Source organism: Durio zibethinus, chromosome 4 (assembly GCF_047325235.1).
Source record: "Durio zibethinus cultivar Kanyao isolate XHJ-2024 chromosome 4, ASM4732523v1, whole genome shotgun sequence".
NCBI lineage: Eukaryota > Viridiplantae > Streptophyta > Magnoliopsida > Malvales > Malvaceae > Durio > Durio zibethinus.
The window spans coordinates 5,460,930-5,480,013 of NC_143165.1; the positions used below are offsets into that span (position 1 = coordinate 5,460,930).

Below are 19,084 nucleotides of genomic sequence, written 5' to 3' on the forward strand. Positions count from 1 at the left end.
TTTCCAACATTCGATTTTGTATGGCCTGTCCAGTAGCTTTATGTTCTCCAGAAATGATTGCCATTGAAGCTGCGTCTAGTGTGTGTCAGTCAGTTGCTGCTCAGTACCTATCCATTAGAGGCACTGACATCCTTGCTTGCTTTCCCTGAAAACTAAGCAGCTAGTACGTCAGCTGTCTGTAACCTATGGGGTAACCGCAAAACTTTCCTCTTTGTATCTTTCTCTGTAAACTGTAGTTGGTCTGCAATAGATATGACCGATATGTCTGTTATGTAAAATATTGTATAATATTTTATGTTAAAATTACATATCACAATTTTAATTAATATAAAAATATAAAATATTTTTTTGATTTTATTAAATTCATATATAATTTTTTTTTAATTTTTAATTTTCATTTTTATATTATTTTTATCATATCATTATATTGTATTTAATATTGACAGATTTAATCTGTAATGACAATTTGATTATCTTGATTTGTAGAATCAAATCTGATACAATGCTTTTCATTAAACCCGTTGAATCCGTCATAATTGAGTTAATAATGATCGAATATTTTATTTATAATAAGAGTTAAGTAATTGAATTGAAAAAAATTGAATACTTTATCTATCTATAAGACTTATATTCAGTTCTTGTTACCGGCAATTTTTTTGATAAGTAATATGTAATCTGATGTAATTTTTTTTAAAACTTGCAATGTACTATGATTTTGAAAAAAAATAGTCTTCCTCAACTAAATTTTGCAGAAAAAAAAAAAAAAACTATAACTTAAAAAAAAAAGAAAAAAAGAAAAAGAGATCAATGTCTTCTATTCGAGTTTCAAAAGACCAATAAAAAAATATGTTGACAAATAAATTGAAATAATTGTGAATCAAGACCTCAAATTAAGAGGCATTTTGTTAAGTGCCATAAAAACTAGAGAATCACATGAAAGGTATGAAAAGAATATATCATTGTGCATTTCATAACCAGCATGCTGGGCCATTTAAGGTCACATCATCTAGCAATGGATGCAAGGGATGAGAAGTCATGTGCAACTACGCAACTATCAACTATGAACCGGCGTTCTCTACAGACGTTCAGCACTTCTATGGTCATTGACAGATTCGAGATTTTTTTTCTGAAGTATCCCTCTATATATATATATATATATATATATATATATGAGAAGGATCAACTTAAATAAGTTTGGTGAAAGTTTAATAGGTGAGCCTGTCGGACCTGCTAGAGAGAAGAAGGTCAGGGGCACCAGATTTAGGGTTTCAAAACATGTTTTAACGCTCACGTCAGTGGAGTATCTTAGGGAAAGACTATGCATGTTAAGGATGAAAGAAAGAGTGCAGTAGAGAGAAGATAGTCTGCCTTTCTCCTAACCCTTTTATACCTCATGGATGATGACGTGGCTATCTGTACAAGTGGTGTTACAAGTAGGAAAGCTACTGAGATGGGAACGAAAATGCCGCATCTTCATGTTTTGATTATTGATGATTAGAGTACAGTAAAATCAGCAGGACATACAATCGAGCCAGAGTATTTTAAACAAGCAAAACACTGCCAAAACGATCTGATCAAAACTTGCCTGCAGAAGCAGTTCTAGGTTGCAACCAAGCAACCTTGACAGCATATACAAGCTACCACAATTCCAAGCATAGCTCCAGCAAGGACCTGCGATGGAGTGTGGCCAAGAAGCTCCTTGAGTTTTCTTTCACAGATAGGATGCCCTTGAAATAGGTCCTCAACAATCATATTAAGAACCTACAACCAAGAAGACAAATGATCAGAAGGTTGTCTGTTCGATTCATGTCGGGTTCAATTCCCTAAATGATCCTTTCCTTTTGCCAACAGTTGCATGATCTATTGGTAGAATGTTGGACTCTTAGTTTTAATGATCAAATTTTGGCAACCTCAAGACCAAAAAAACAAGACAACAAAAGTATTCCATGATCTGAACACAAACGACGATTCTCAAGGAAAGAACATCAAAATGTTGGGATATTGCATGTATAATTGTTAGATGAGGAAATAACATTCAAGATCCTGTTTGTACCCAAGGAAAAAACACATTAAATTAAGGCAGATATAAGTAGGCAATAGGGACACTGCAGCTATAGACCAGTGAAAAACAAGCTTAACCAGATGTTTTACATGTTTTTGTGCGATAGAACAAATGCAGAGACATTCATATTATTTATGAAACATTGATACGAGGCAGATTATGACAATTAACCATTATAAATTGAAGCAAGATGAACCTGGAAATTAGCTCAGTTGGTTCATGCAGCCAACCTAAGAAGTGACGTGCAACGGGTTTATGATTTAAATCTCAACACCTGCAACTCTTTCCCTTATCTCAAGGCTGCAGCCACCTTTTGTTAAAAAGGAAAAAAGTTGAAGCAATGGCCATCACATTTATTTCACAGATCCAGATACAATTGGCTGCTGATTATTTGAAAGTAAAGCAAATACTGCAAGTAAGAATCTATTCACAGCTTAGGGATAACTTCAAGCATCATTTATTGTGATAACATCTTTGCTTCTGGGATGGTTAAAAGAATCCATTGCAACACTTCCACTTGAAAGATCAAAATCATGGTATATGGGTCCAATTCAAAGCTCCAGTCACCCTGGGGAAAATTATATTAGGAAATCTACTTATAGAAGCACAGCTCATAATGCCATATACACTAGGGGTCCAGAAATAAATTGCACCCTCCGGTGCAGTGGAAGCCCTCCAATCGAGCTCCCAAACAGACTATAAGCATACTGTCTCCAAGGCTCCCACATCCATTTTGAAACGGAAATCCAATGGAAATAGTTACTGCAGAAATACCCTGTGGTGTTATATTTACCAGGGTCGATGTTAACAACTAGTCATTCACCCAGAATTTACTCATACTTAAGTGCTCAACTTTGGCAATGTCCATCTATGGTTATATTCAGATTTTTTACCTTAAATAAGGTTTAATTCCAACAACCACTCAGCATTAAAACAATTCTAATTTCAATGTCTAAAGGTTTTTTAAAGGTCTTAGTAGGGATGTAAATGAACTGAACATAATCAAACTTTACTATGTTAACAATTTGTTCGTTTAATTAACCAACCTTAAAATGTTATCATGATCATTTGTTAAGCTTAATACACAAATATAAACAAACAAAATCAAGGCTTTTTAAGAATTGTTCGTCCAATGCTATATTTATTTACATGCCAGATGTAAACGAACTGAACATGAATGCTCAAAAATATTATTTATGATAATTTGTTAATCTTAATAAAATAACCGAGCTTATTCACGAACTATTCGTAAAGCCCTATATGTAGGCCTTGAAAGATGCATCTAAAACTCAAAATCTTCAAAGTAAAAACCGTGAATAAGAATAATCTTTGCTACTTACCGCAGCTTGCATCCCAGCATGCCTTCTAACTCCAATGGCATCGTACATAACAATCAAACTAAACCACAGACAAACAGGAAACAAAGAGTCAGCTATTCCATGACAAATCGCCACTGATGTTGTCAAAGCAGTACACAAAGCAGAGTGTGAAGAAGGCATCCCTCCAGAAGCAAACAATATCCTAAAGTCCCATTTCCTTTCTATAAAGAAATTCAAAACCATCTTCATCGATTGAGCAGTAAACCATGCTAGCAAACCGGAAACAAACGTTGGGTTCGCCGCCAATGTTGCCACAAATGGACTGATTCGAACCTTAGCGCTCGTCGTTACACTTAACAAAGCCACCCCAAAACCTCCATTTTGTAAGCAATTCCCATTGTATTGATCCAAAATTTTCTCAGATTCTGTGGTGTAATCGTCCAAACGTGAAACCCATTTCTCAGAATGTGCGAAGGCTAAGCCTTTGATGCTGTTTAACACTGGAACTATAACCAATATGGGATTCAAAATAAAGCTTCGATTTTTACATACGGGAGTTGGGTTTATGGGATGAGAAGGAGATTTGAAGGACAAAGAAACAGAGGATGCTTTGAGTTTGAGGAAAGAGAAGTGGGGATTGAAACAGAAAGTGTTTGATATTGGTTTTATAGTGACAGAGCCCATTAAAAACGCTGGTTTTTATCAGCTTTAATTTTATCAGTCAGCATTTGAGAGAGAGAAAACAAGAAAAACAGAGGAAACGGGAAAGAAGAAAGAAGGTTGAAGAAACGAGTGGGTGACGATGTTTTATAGGAGATAGAAGCGTGCGGTGGAGAAAGAACATGGGTTTTGTTTGTTTCAACGAATATGCCACTGTTGCGCCTTTTTTTATTTTGTTAAGGCTACAAAGAATATGCTGGAAGCTACCGGCAACGAGCAGCCGGATGGACCAGTCAAGTGAACAAATTAAGGGCTCGTAACTAGGGTTGGGAAAAAAATTGAAAATTAAAAATCGATTTAAAATTATAATAATTGATTTAGTTTGAATTGATTTTTTTATTTATTTAAATTAAGTCTAAATATTAAAAATATATAATAGGTATGATCTAAAAGTAAAAACTCAAAATAAAAAAGAATAGAATTATATATTTTTATTAATTTTTATATTATTTTAAATTTTTATAAAATAAAAATAATATTTTATACCTAAATTTATTTAAACATATTAAAAATCATATTAAAATAGTATATAAAAAATAAAAAAAATTAAATTTAAACAACTGATGAATCGAATTAATAGAATTTGATTCAAATTGAATCATATGAAAATTGAGTTCAGAATCGAATCAAATTTTAAATACATTATTTGAAAAAATCAAACTAAATCTAATATAATTCAAACTATTATCATTTTTACTTAAAACTCATACAACATAAACACTGATGTAGATATTTTGGAGTATAATGACCTAAGATTTTTCAACCTAAAAGACATCATGGTGTTTCAAATTGAAATGACGTGGAAAAAACGATTATAGATATGCTTTAGGATGATGATTCACCTACCATAAACCAAAAGAGTTATTTCAAGTTTAATCATTTGAAGGGGATTGTGTATAAATATATAGAGTATTAGCAACATAATTTTATAAATTTTTAACTTTTTAAAGTCAAGATCAATTAATAAGATTATACAAACACAACAATTAGTTTAAGCTAATAGTATATTACCTCTTATGTCGATTTTACTTTGCACTAAGCAAGAGTTCACCAAATTTGTTTTAGCAAGCTTAGAGACAATGTCTAAATGTTCAGCCTCTAATGGTGATACATACAAATAAAGTGAAAAAACCTTTTCCAAAGGATGTGAAGAACTCAACACAGAAATTTTTAGCTAGCTAGATTAGTTGATTGCCTTTTTGTATTTTCTCTTAACTGTTCTCAACACGTGAGATATTTATTCTCTTAGAATGCTATAAGAGAATGGTGGCTTAAGTTCTTTATATAAAGACAAGGGGTAAGTCAAAACTCTAGGGTATTATAGTCTTCATGCTTAATTCTATTCTTAATAAAATAATCCCTTCACCAAGTCTTATTCTTAATAGAATTATTTACCTAGCCAGCCGTACAATGTTTCATTTAGTATTGTGCTTTTGTATGTTTCTTTATATTCGATTTTAACTCAACAAATTAAGTTGTCTAACTTAATTTATTCCAATTTTAATATTTCATAACGTGTCCTATTATGTGTAACCCAATAAGTTCCTTAGCATGCTAGCAACAAACATAAGTATTGTAATCCTTATATTCAGACTTAGATAAATAAAACCTTTTGGCTTCATTAGTAATTCTCTAATTAGCCAATCTCATGTTTATATAAATAGTCAATGCTAGCTATATTGTCAAGACCTTCAATTGCTAAAGAAAATCGATGTGGCTTGACAATCTATCTGTATATGGTCTTAATGTATAATTAATATCCTTTCATCATTAAGCATCTCATTTGAACATTGAGTATGGTTTATTATCTACACAATTTTTGTTTAATAATATTAAGTCTTGTTCTTGACATTAACTGGCAAAAAAGATTTGGAACAATTTTAAACTCTAATTTCACTTTGACAAAGATTTTTTTAGTTAATTCAATCATTACTAATTGAGATACTCTCTTGATTACATAAGGTGATGAATCTCATCTTAATTACTTCATGCATTTTCATATGCCTCATGTTATACCCAATAATCTTGACTGGAGCACTATTGGTTAGAACTATAAGTAAAGTCAAAGTATAACAATCATCATATAAAATCATAAGTAATCTCAAGTCAAAAGATCACTTTCACAACCATCATATGAAAATATAGCTATAAACACTATGTAAACTATCATATAGCATTCTCATTTTGAGTCATATTTAGTAAACTTGTTCTTATAATAAGCACCCGTATGTTAACTCAAGTTTACCTAAACTTTAACCTATGAGATTAGTTGCTTACTTTATAAGCAAGAGTATAACCATATATCAGTCTTAATAGCTTTTATAATATCCTTTTTTTGACAAAGTATCGACTAGTAACAATTTAGAAATATTGCTTTAATGCAATGATGATCTCATAATTACGATCTCATTATAATTCCTTTACAAAGCATATTTATTCTAAAGACTTTATCTAAAAGAAATAAGTAATATTAATTATGTATATACATTCTCGTAGATAAAGAATACCTTTGATAATAATAGAAATGCATAATATGACATGTAATCCATAGCGAATCCAATTGGTCTTAAGGCATATACCAGTAATCTCCCACTTGTACTAATACCAATCGTTTTGGTATCTAACATAGAACACTTTCATGTAGCAATCATGGTAAAGTGGTATAGTGAAAAGATGTGCTAGATTTATTCTTTGCGGGAACTTGTTATACTTATGTACCATTTTTCTTGATTATCTTTATAATCAAATGGTAATGCCTCAATATATATTTGGATCATTTTTTAGACCTTGATTCCTATCATTTATACAATGGCCTCATTGTTCTCAACAATGCTTGAAATTGTAGGGTTCAACTTTTGAACTTTTTTGATCCAAAATTCTTCTTTTTGCTATCTTAAAGAAAGAATTGTTTTTGGCATAGATTTATAGAATTAATGGTCATATTATATTTGAGACTCTTTCAAACTAATTTTTTATTATATAGAGTAAAACATAATCACTTTGTAACTTGCTATTATCCTTGTCAAATGATAGCTAAATGTGAAGTAACCATCTATAATGGTTTTCAGCTTTTTCATATACTAAAACATTTAGTATAGATAAATGTCCTTTTGTTAAACTCTTTTAACATCTTATCTATTTGTGTGCTATGTAACATAGGCAAGGATTTACTTTTAGATTTCATTATGCTTCACTACATTTATGGATTATGAGAGTTATGCAACCATTTGGATTTATCTTTATAGATCTTTATCTCATTATGTGTGTTGCCTTTTTTATATCCAATATGAAAATCATCTTTGGATAATTTAATTTACTATAGATTGTAGCATATGTACTTGGTTTCTAACGAGCTATAAGTCATTCATAAAAAGCTTTATCAAAATGATTATACTCACACTAATTTCTTATACACATAAGGTTCATCCTAGTATTTGATGATGTTAAACTTTTTTTTATTATCTCATAGAACTTAAATGTTTCATCTCCTTTTATAGTCCCATCATGTATGAGAATACATCTTTGTCCATAAGAAATCTATATTTCTTTGAAGATTAATGTATCCTACTTGTTTTTTAGAGTTTATGTGTACTTTGAGCTTTCGACTGCACACTTAATACCTTAGTTTCTAGCCCATGTTCCATTGAAATGCTTAGTTTGTGTTCTTGAACTTTTCAAATTCAACTTTACTCCATTACCTTTTTCTAGAATGAACAATTCATTTTAGAAAATGGCATACAATGGCACAAACGTCTTTGTTCATTGTGATTGTAGAATTAATATTCAACCTTTTGGATTTTCACAAACTTACATTTATTCAACCAAACTCTAAGCTTATTAGAAGATGCATACTTCATGCAAGTAATACATTTTCCAAATCTTTTAATTATGACATGTGTGGCATCTTGCCATTCCATACCTCATATGTTAATTATGCTTAGTTTTTGTTCTTAAACTTTTCAAGTTCAACTTTACTCCCATTACCTTTTTTTAGAATAAACAATTCATTTTAAAAAATGGCATACAATGGAACAAACATCTTTGTTCATTGCGATTATAGAATTAATATTCAACCTTTTGCATATTCACAAACTTACATTTATCCAACAAAGCTTCAAGCTTATTAGAAGATGCATAGTTCATGCAAGTAATACATTTTTCAAATCTTTTAATTATGACGTGTGTGGCATCTTTCCATTCCATAACTCATACGTTATCATGTCAATGGATTTGGATGGAACCTCTATTTAGTAGGTAAATGGCGATCTCTACGGTATATCCCTCAAAGAAGTAGGAAGATTATATATCAATGATTGAACCATGTCCAACAAGGTTTAGTTTTTCCACTTGGAATTGTTATCTTTGGTTGTAAAGTTTCCAATGAAGTTCACTATGAAAGAATCCAATTCTTTTTCACATAATCCAAAGTTATTGGCTTAAACTCTCCATCTTGAACAGATCTTGGTGTTAAGATACTTTGCCAATTTTATTTTCAATCTCATTTCCAAATACTTTAGATCTTTCAAAAGATTTAGACTTATACTTTACTAGATTCATATAACCATACCTTGAATGATCTAAAGTGACTGATAGTGAAATAGGAACATTTTCTTTTTGCAATTTAGACTTACTAAATAAAATACATTTGAATGTATAAGTCCAAAGAGCATACTAGTTCTATCTTTTTTTCAAGTAAGAGGTGATTTGATCATTTTCAAAGCAAACATGATTCATAAGTTTAATAAGATTCATAATAATAAGGATCAAGATATCCTTGATTATGTAACTTTGTGATTCTTATTTCTTTGGTATAACCAAATCTACAATGCCACATATAAGATTAATTTGGTTTATCTAGTTTAGTTTTTTCTTAGCATTTACATTAAACATTTTGATTTTATACTTTTCTTTAATTCCTCAAATTTGTCATACAAATGAGAACTTTATTTAGTATCTAATACTAATGAATTAAAAGTTTTCTAAATCATAAATTATGCTTGAAGTAAAAACTTAACTAAATTCCTTCTCATTCAAGCTTTATTAAGTAAAACTCTCAATTTTATCTTCCAATAGCCTATCTTGTCATCATATAACAAGTGCCCTTGTTTTTGTCATTCTTTATTCTACCTTTCAACTTAGCAACTTATGATACTTTACTTTCTTCTTAATCTTAGAAAATGAAATAAGAACAAAACTACTTTTTTTGTGTTGCTTTGGAAACTTAGAACTCATAATAGCCAATATCATATATATGGTTTTATCAATATCATCTCTATGATTTTGATAGATTACTAGTCTCTTACTATCCTCAACAGGGATAGGTAGAATCAAACAAACAAGTTACTTTCTTGATTGAGAACTATTTTCAAGTTTTAATACCAAACTAAGAAGTTATGGCCAAGATGGCATCACATATGCCTTAAAGTGACATATTATTATTTTATATTCTAAAAACCATACAAGTATAAAGTATAAAGAAGTAAAAGTCATATTGCATTAAACCAATTTAGATGTGGTTTTTTATCTTTTAATTGGTTGCTTCCACTATTTTTTATCAAACTAATAACCCTTACTATCAATTTCAAAAAATCATATTTTTCTAGTGGGCTAAGGATCACATTTAGTTTATCATAACCTTGAGTTTAACTCAACAAGTTATGATAAGTAAATTAGGTAGATAACTTGCTTATCAATAACATCCCATGTGACTCCTAGATCAATTGGGTGACAACTCATTATCAATTACATCTTAAGTGATTCATGCAATCATTGCCTCTAACATTATACGGTCAAGTTTTGTGCATCCGAACAATATAATGTCAGTTAAATAATACCCATCACCCATTGTCATAATATCTAAGTTGGAAAAACCTACCCATTAGACATAACGTTTGTGGAGTCGTCACCAATCTTTTTTTATCTAGGTGTGATTGGTCACCTATGTGAATCTATCTTTTCTAAGGTTGTCCTAAACATAAACTAAGGGTCCCTAAAAAGAATAGATTCTGATCTACATCATCAGAACTAAGATTCAAGAGTCAATTATGTGTAGGGAGGGTATTAGCACCCCTTTACTTTCAAAATTGGTATTAGGTTAATTATGTGTTATCTAAATTAAATCTTAATCAAAGATAGTTTTATTATACAAATCAAACAATTCTAATTTTTTTATTTATTTACAAAACATGGTGATACAAAAAATTCTATCAAGAATATCAAGCAATCATGCAATAAATATTAAATCATACCATGCAAAAATTATTATGCAAATATATTATAAATTATACCAAATATTATGTAATAATATCATGCCTAAATTATGCTAAAATATTCATGCAACAATGTCATATAGATATATTAATTATCATGCAATAACAACAATTATGTAAATATACAATATCATGCAAATATATTAATCATCATGCAATAATATAAAATACCATGCAAATATATTAATAACCATTCATGCAAATATATAATCATGAAATTAAATATAACCACATAGATATATTATGTATAATCATGCAATTATGCACACAATAAATATAGAAACATGTAATTAAATATCATTCAAATATAATATTAATGATGCAATAACATATAATACCATATCATTCAATAAATATAAAATTATGCAATAATAATAATAATAATAAATAAATAACTATGCAAATAAATATATTAATAATCGTACAATCATATAAATTAATAATGTAAATTATGCAAATAAACATGCAATTAAATATATAATCATGCAAATAAAAATATATAAACCATGCAATTAAATATATAATATGCAACTAATAATACATAAATCATGCAAATAAACATGCAATTAAATATATAGTCAAACGAATAATAATATATAAATCATACAAAAAAATGCAATTAAATATACAATCATGCAAATAAATATATTAATAATCAAGCAATTAAATATATTAATAATCATGCTATCAAATTAGATATAATCATACAAATAAATATATTAATAAATCACACAAATAAATATATTAATCATGCAAACAAATATATTAGGCAAATAAATTATCATGCAAAGATAGTATTAGTCATGCAAATTCATGCAAAAATAAATACCATGCAATAAATATAACAACAAGAGTAAACAATTAAATATTATAAAAGTTGTGCAAGAATTACTAAAAAAAAATGAAAGCAAACATTACTTCAATGAGTTCCAACAATTTTTCACTTTTTAAAAACTAATACTTTTTACTATAAATCTTGCATTCTTTCCAAAAACTCTAACTGGATCTTTTTGCAAATTTTTTCACTTGATTGTTTTGTCCTTATTGATTTAAAACTTTGCTCAAATTTTCTCTATTTTTAATGACCTCTGTTTGATTTTGAGTCATTGCTGTCAGGCCCCCTTCTGATATTGGATTCAAGGTTATGATAAAGGGATTGAATCCCTCTTGATTTGGAAAAAATTAATTCAATCGAATCTAAGATTTTTTTTTCAAATTTTATTTTCTGTGTAATCTTTCATTTTTCAATAGATTGAGCTCCAAGTCTTTTCAAAATTATTCAACAATTAAAGTTAAAATCTGAGATAGAATCTAAGAGTTGAATTGAATTTAAGAATTTTCATACAAAATCTCATTTTTTTTCCTTTTTATCCTATTGTTTTTACCAATTGATTTGGACTCTTTTGACTAACAAAAAAAATTAAACTAAAAAAATTAAAATACAAATAAAATTTAGGGTTTCATCACTTTTCCAATTAAGGCTTAATTGCATAATCAAAATTAAAATTCGAAGCCCAATGAATTTCAAAAAATCTTCAGACAAAATAGGGTGTCTATAGTTGTCCCTCTTCGTGCATTTTCTGTGAAATAAGAATTGTACAAAGATAAAAAAAACATCCATTTTGTTCGGGTTAAGAAAAGTAAAAAAAAAATGTTAAAAGTTCCCCCACAACTGAGGCATCAAAACTTTTGGAAAAGAAAATACTCCTTCATAACTGAGGCTTAAAACTTTAAATAAAAATACTTCTCTACCGAAGCTTTAACTTTGAGAAAATAATGTACTTCTTCACTGAGATTTCAACTTTGAAAAATAAAGAACTCTTCCACCAAGGCTTCAACTTTGAAAAAATAAAAAACACTTCCACTGATGCCTTAACTTTTGATCTTAAAATGCTCATTTATAACTAAGGCTTTGAAACTTTTGAAAATAAAATGCTCCCTCACAACTAAAGTTTTGAAACTTTGAAAAATAAAATGCTCCATCAGAACTGAAGCTTTGAAACTTTTGAAAATAAAATGCTCCCCCACAACTCAGGCTTTGAAACTTTGAAAAAATAAAATGCTATCCCACAACTGAGGCTTTGGAACTTTGGAAAAGTAAAATATTCTACCACAACTGAGGCTTTGAAACTTTTGAAAAATAAAATGCTCTCCCGTAACTAAGGCTTTGGAACATTGGAAAAGTAAAATATTCTTCCACAACTGAGGCTTTGAAACTTTTGAAAAATAAAATGCTCTCTCGTAACTAAGGCTTTGGAACATTGCAAAAGTAAAATGCTCCCTCATAACTGAGGCTTTGGAATGCTGGAAAAGTAACATGCCCCCTCACAACTGAGTTTGTAGAACTTTGGAAAAATAAAATGCTCCCCCATAACTGAGGCTTTGAAACTTTTGAAAAATAAAATGATCCCCCATAATTGAGGCTTTGAAACTTTAAAAAATAAAATACTTACCCTCATAATTGAGGCTTTGAAACTTTGAAAAATAAAATACTTCCCTATAACTAAGACTTTGAAACTTTTGAAAAATAAAATGAGATCATTCTTACCTTTGAAAAAGCTCATTCCTGATAGAGACATTGAAACTTAAAAAAAAATCTTACCTTAAATTGAGTTTCTACATCTCATTTGAATCATCATTAATTACCTTTCAATGTTTCTTTTCAAAATTATTTTATTATCTAATTTTTCCTTATTGCTTTCCAAACATATGCAATGAATACATGCAATGAATAAAAAGATTCTTCATAATTCTCAAATTCAATTTCAAGATTCAAACTTTAATTTTTCTTCCTTTCAAACATACATGATGGATGAAATGAATATGATGAACATAATGTATGCATATAATGAATGTATAAGACAAAGATTTTTTGAAATTTCATCCTAATTTCACAACTTAAACTTAATCTTTCTTTTCCAAACATGCAGTGCATGAGTGTAATAAATGCAATGGTATATGCAACATGTAATGAATGTAGTGAATACAATGCATGGATGTAATGAATGCAAAATTGCCACCTAATTTCAAACTTTAAACTTTTTTTTCTGTTGCAAATATGCATGATGAATGCCATGAATAAATGCAATATTATTAGTATGATGCATGCATGTAATGCATGTGGTGAATGCAATGTATGCTATGCAATTCATTTATCTTTTTAATTATGGTAAATCAAAGAATTTTCAAAACTCTTGATTTATCTTCTCACTCTTTTTAACTCATCAAAACTTGTGGTTTTCAACATGAGCTATCATGCACTATTAAGTAGTCTCATACATTATATCATCCAAATCCAAAGTTTTCTTCTTTTAATGGATTTCAAGGCTCTTCTTCATTCTTCTTTTCATCTTTTCATCATGTTTTTCTTTAACTTTTTTAGAACTGGCCAGCAAATGCATCAACTAATTTGTAACCCAAAATTCCTCTTTATTAGCTTCATCATTTGATCTTAATATTTGGAATGTTTATTTTCATTTGTAAGCCATAACGATCAACATCATTTTAAACTTTTTTCATTTTTCACATTTTATTTTCAATATGCCTCAGTCACTTTGAAATAATGTAAGGATCTTTCATAACATTCATTTATTCATTCACCATCATTTCAATTCAATGCCAAATGTAATCCATCACATTTCTTTAATTCATCATGGAAAGAAATAAATGGTAAAGAATAAGAAAAATAAAAAAAATGGTATTCATTATAAAAATAAGTTTGGTAAAGAATAAATAGGCAAAAAATCATTTTAAGATGAATCATCAAGATAAATGCTAAAAAGGATACGCAACATCTAAAATAATGAATATTTAGACAATTTAAGACAAATTAATTTTGAATTCTTTTTCAAAAATTCATTCCATTGATATTCTTAATCTTTCATTAATTCAAGCATTATCCCTATTTCTTGGGGATCTTTATCAAGGTTGTTTTTTCAAGTTTCTTTTTTTTCACTTAAACCACCACTTTAGGTTTTTAGTTTAAGTTTTCCTTTTTCTTTATTATTTTTATTATTTTTTTACTTTTTTTGTACGTCATTTCCTTCTTATTTCCCTTTTCCCTTAATCCATCAATGACATTTTGATTAAAATTTTCAATATTTCTATTACAAGTTTATCTTAGTTCAATTCATGATTCTCCATTTTGGGCATTCATATTCGATCAAAATAAACTTTTAAAGGGTATAACATAGGCTAGGGTGAGGGGTTATGAAAAAAAATGGATAAAATAAGCTTGAAATTAATTTGAAGGGCTATAAACCAAATGATTATTTATTATCATATGGACCAACTTGGTTTTTTGCCTTATTCTTCTTCAATTTTCTTTTTTTTCTTTTTTTCACATTTTTTTGATTTGCACTTTTCATCATTTTTTAAGAAAGATCTAGGCACCAAAGAAGTTTTTTTTTTTACCCTTGAAGTTATTATAAACCTTCACTTTCTTTTTTCTTTGTTTTTCTCTTTGTGATCAAACATTTTTCAAACTTTACCTCCAGTGAGAAAGGTGATCATTGTTTAGGGTTTCTTTCAAAAAAAATTTAATAGGCTCAAATGGGATAGTAAATGGATAATTTTACTCTTTATGTGAAAGGTAGAAGAAAGATGATCATTTTTTATTTCAAATATGAATACTTTCAATAAAGAACATTTATTGACTGAGAGCAAACTTGTGAGTGAACCATCACAAAAAACCACGCATTACATCACTTTTGTCTATGAATAAGTGAAATCCCATGCTAGTTTCATTTCATGACACATGTTCTCTTTTACTTCAATGATCCTAATAGATTAAGAGTCTCAACTTATCAATTTCATCAATATAAATAGTGTTTTCAAAATTGTATCTTAAATTATTGTCATGATTGTTTGAATATTTATTATTTAGAATATGAGAGTGGGTGAAATATGAAAGGCATGTATATAAACGCAATGAAAAAATGTAATGCAAATGCATCTATCACTTTATTAAAATGATGAAAGATAAATAAAATATCAATATAAAATACTCGAATGTTCCAAACTTGCATTATTTTTTAAAGTTTCTAAGGTGATAAACATTTATAAAAACTCTTTCAAAATTATGCCCTTGTATGGTTAAGTAAAAGATTCTTAATAACACATGTTATTGCTTCTTGATTAAAATTCACCAATCTATTTTTAACCAAACTTTACACTTTATACTTCAATGCTGTGTAATTTTTTGTAAAATGGTCAGCAATTCTAAGATAATAGTCATAAGTAGCATTAGCATCATACCACTTGGGGTAAGAAGGCTTTATATGTTTTGAATAAATTAGTGTGACCAAATAGTTCTCAATGAGTTGAGGGAATAGCTCAATGTATGTCATAAAAATTGGATCTATAGGAGCTCTTTCTCTTTTCATCCGATTCTTAGGTTGAGCAACTAATTGAAATTAGGTAATTATATGACTAGTTGATGAGCATAAGGACTTGGAGAGACATTATTGATGGTTAGATAGTAAGGTTGAAACATCGAGTAAACAAAATATGAGGTGAAGCTTCAAACCTGTTATCCCTTATGAATTATAGCTTGAACATCTCCTTCTTTCTTTTTTAGCATAGTCTTTTTCTTTACATTACCACTTTCAAGCTTTCCATTCTTGATGGCATTTTCAATGATCTCTTCAGAAATTACCATATTATTAAAATTTTTAGTGGCATTTCCAATAATCTTTTCATAGTAAGAAGCCTTGAAAGTATTAAAAGACAAGATTGTGTCTCTTTTTCAATAAACAATGGTTAAACTTAAGTAGCGATATCCTTTCATCTTTGGGCATATTCTTTAAAACTTTCAGTATCTTTTTTTTCCATACTTTGTAAAGACATGTGATTTGGTGTCAAATTTATAATGTGATTGTATTGTGCAATGAAAGCTTTTACAAGTTCTCTCTATCCACGAATGCGAGATCTATCCAGTTGCCTATACCACCTTGTAGTTGAACCAATAAAACTATCTTGAAAAATATGGATGAGCATTTTTTCATTATGAGTGTATGCAGTCATCTTGTAATAATATATCATAATATGTATGATAGAGAATTTGGTCCCATCATACTTTAACTTGTGTAGGATCAGATGTTTTGATGTCAAGAACAAGGAAAATGAGAGCATAAACAACAATTATCAACATGTCAATCTGCATATAAAGATAACTTGTAATGAATGGCATTTAGTATTGGGTCTTTTGGGATGCATGTAATAAATATGGCCCAAAACTAGAGGGATATAATAGATTAGTCTCATGTTGTATCACCACATTTTCTACCATTTTCCTCTCCTTACTCATGTTTTTCAACAATTCGATAATAGTTTTCAATTGCCCTTTCAGTTCTTTTTGTGTTTTCTCTAGCTTTTGAAGGTAAAAAGTTTTTTTTCTTCTATGATTCTTGCTTGATATCTAGTGTTGTAGCATCTCAGATTGTTTGAAGATTAAGCCATCCTTGAATCTTGATTTTTTACAATATTTAAGAATTAGGATGACTTATTATCATGTACTTTAGAAAGTTGTTTATATATGAATGCATAAATGCAATAAGGAGGATTTACCACATAACAATTGTTAATAAAGAAAATCTTTATTGAATTGAAAGTTATTTCTAATCAAATCCAATATTATACCCATGAAAAATCTAAAATTTGTTGTGGAAAGAAATCTCTAATTTATTGATATTGGCATTACAACAAATTTGGTCATTAGTGGTGCATGGAATAATGTCACTAAATATTTATTTTTCATCATCCTATATATTCCGTGACAAAAAATTAAAGGTCATGATGTTCGTCATGTTTGTGCCGTCACTAAAGGTCTAATATGATGACAGCAAAATATTGTCACCTATTGTGAATCTATTGTGACAATAAACTAAAATGTCACCCTATGTTTTTTTTTTTTTTTGTGACGTTAGTTTTCATCAACTATTTATTAAAAAAAAAATCATTGAAGGCTATATTCATCACAAAAAAGAGAAAATTTGATAGATTAGTGACGAAAGATAAATCGTTACAGTATTAGTAACAAAATTATTGTCACCAATAATTGTAAGATAATGTTTACTGTGACAATAAAATCAAACGTCACCTTATGTGTTAATCTTTATGATGTTAGTTTTCGTCAGCTATTAATAAACAAAAACATCATTAAAGGCTATATCATCACAAAATAAATTATAAAATCTTATATATTAGTGACAAAAGGTAAATTGTCACAATATTGGTGACATAAGTATCGTCACGAATGATTATATGATAATATCAAACGTCACCTTATGCTTTTTTTTATATGATGTTAATTTTCGTTAGTTATTTATAAAGAAGAACGTCATTAAAGATTATAATCATCACAAAATAAATGATAAAATCTGATATATTAATGACGAAAGGTAAATCGTCAAAGTATTGGTAACATAATTTTCGTCGTAAATGGTTGTAAGATAACGTCAAATGTGACAATAAAATCAAACGTCAATTGTGACAATAAAATCAAACTTCATATTAGGCCTTTTTTTGTGATGTTAGTTTCGTTAGCTATTTATGAAAAAATATCATTAAAGGCTATAATCATCATAAAATAAATAATTAAATATGATATATTAGTGATGAAAGATAAATCATCAGAGTATTGGTGACATAATTAACATTATTAAATCCTATATATAAAAACATTTTTGTGGAATAATCTAATGTAATATTCTTGCAAATTCAGCAAATATTTAAATTGATTTTTGAATGTATTATATTCTTTAAAGTCTACCCTAAAATCATATAAAAATAACATTGTTTAAAAAATAAAGAGTCATAACTATGAAATACGTAGTCATCAAAATCTTATCTTTAAACTCTCAATCCAAATCTTGTGTCGAAGGTGATTGTGTTGATGGTGAGTTTGTGTTACTTGAAGTTGCAATAAATAAATAATAACAAATATAAAAACTAACCAAAGTACACATAATACGATCAAAACTAATATAAAAAACAAACTAATCCATTTTATGCATATGAAATTTTTAAATGAGGCCCTACTTTATATTAAAGAATAGATCTTGTCAAGAAATTGACAAGTAAACTTCTCAACCTGCAATGTTGATACTAATAATAAGAAATAGACAAAAAAAAAAGGGTGGTTCATGTTTAAACAAATAATCACTATTACCTAAAGCCTATTTTTAAATCAATTCGGATAAATCATAAGAAAAATACAATTACACCTGCTTTTAAGGAACCTATGTCATTATCATATTTTGATATATCTTGCATCACATGAATGACGTTTTATCATCCAAATCAAGACAGAAAGGTAGAAGTTGTAATAATAACTTAAACTAAGATATAAACATGCAAACAAATAAAGCAAAAACATAAAGATATAGCATAGGAAGCCACATCAAATCAAGAATCACAATAATCGAGCAAGGGCTTTTTGATAGAGAATTTAGAGATAAAGCTTTCCTTTTAAAGATGTAGTTGTAACTTGTTAGAAGGTGAAATTTGTAGTAGGATTATGGGAGTTTTTATAACTTTGAAATTGACAAGTAAATTTTATAAAGACTTAGCAAATAAAGAAAAATCAAATGATTTTTAAAAATTGAGTAATAAAAAAAGTACTAATTCTCACATTTGAATTAGGCATCAAAGAAAGTCTAGATATATAATACTTGCAATATCACAACCACAACAAAATCAAGTATATACTTGAA

At 28.7% G+C, this 19,084-nt stretch overlaps 1 protein-coding gene across 5 annotated transcripts; it reads right to left on the reverse strand.

Moving 5' to 3' along the window:
- Positions 1-117: 117 nt before the first annotated feature.
- On the reverse strand, positions 118-4,331 carry LOC111287642 (uncharacterized). 5 transcript variants are annotated; one of them, XM_089759240.1, is made up of 3 exons: positions 3,403-4,250; positions 1,586-1,761; positions 118-241 (listed from the first exon to the last, which is right to left on the reverse strand). In XM_089759240.1, the coding sequence occupies exons 1-2, from the start codon at positions 4,063-4,065 to the stop codon at positions 1,600-1,602; spliced, it is 825 nt and encodes a 274-aa protein (XP_089615366.1). In that variant the 5' UTR covers positions 4,066-4,250; the 3' UTR covers positions 118-241; positions 1,586-1,599. The 5 variants fall into 5 exon arrangements, 4 of the variants coding, with proteins under 4 accessions (XP_089615366.1, XP_022734045.2, XP_022734046.2 ...); XR_002690005.2 differs by lacking the exon at positions 118-241 and adding an exon at positions 2,259-2,630 and having other exon boundaries at positions 1,623-1,761; positions 3,403-4,261; XM_022878310.2 differs by lacking the exon at positions 118-241 and having other exon boundaries at positions 1,452-1,761; positions 3,403-4,331.
- Between the last annotated feature and the right edge of the window lie 14,753 nt (positions 4,332-19,084).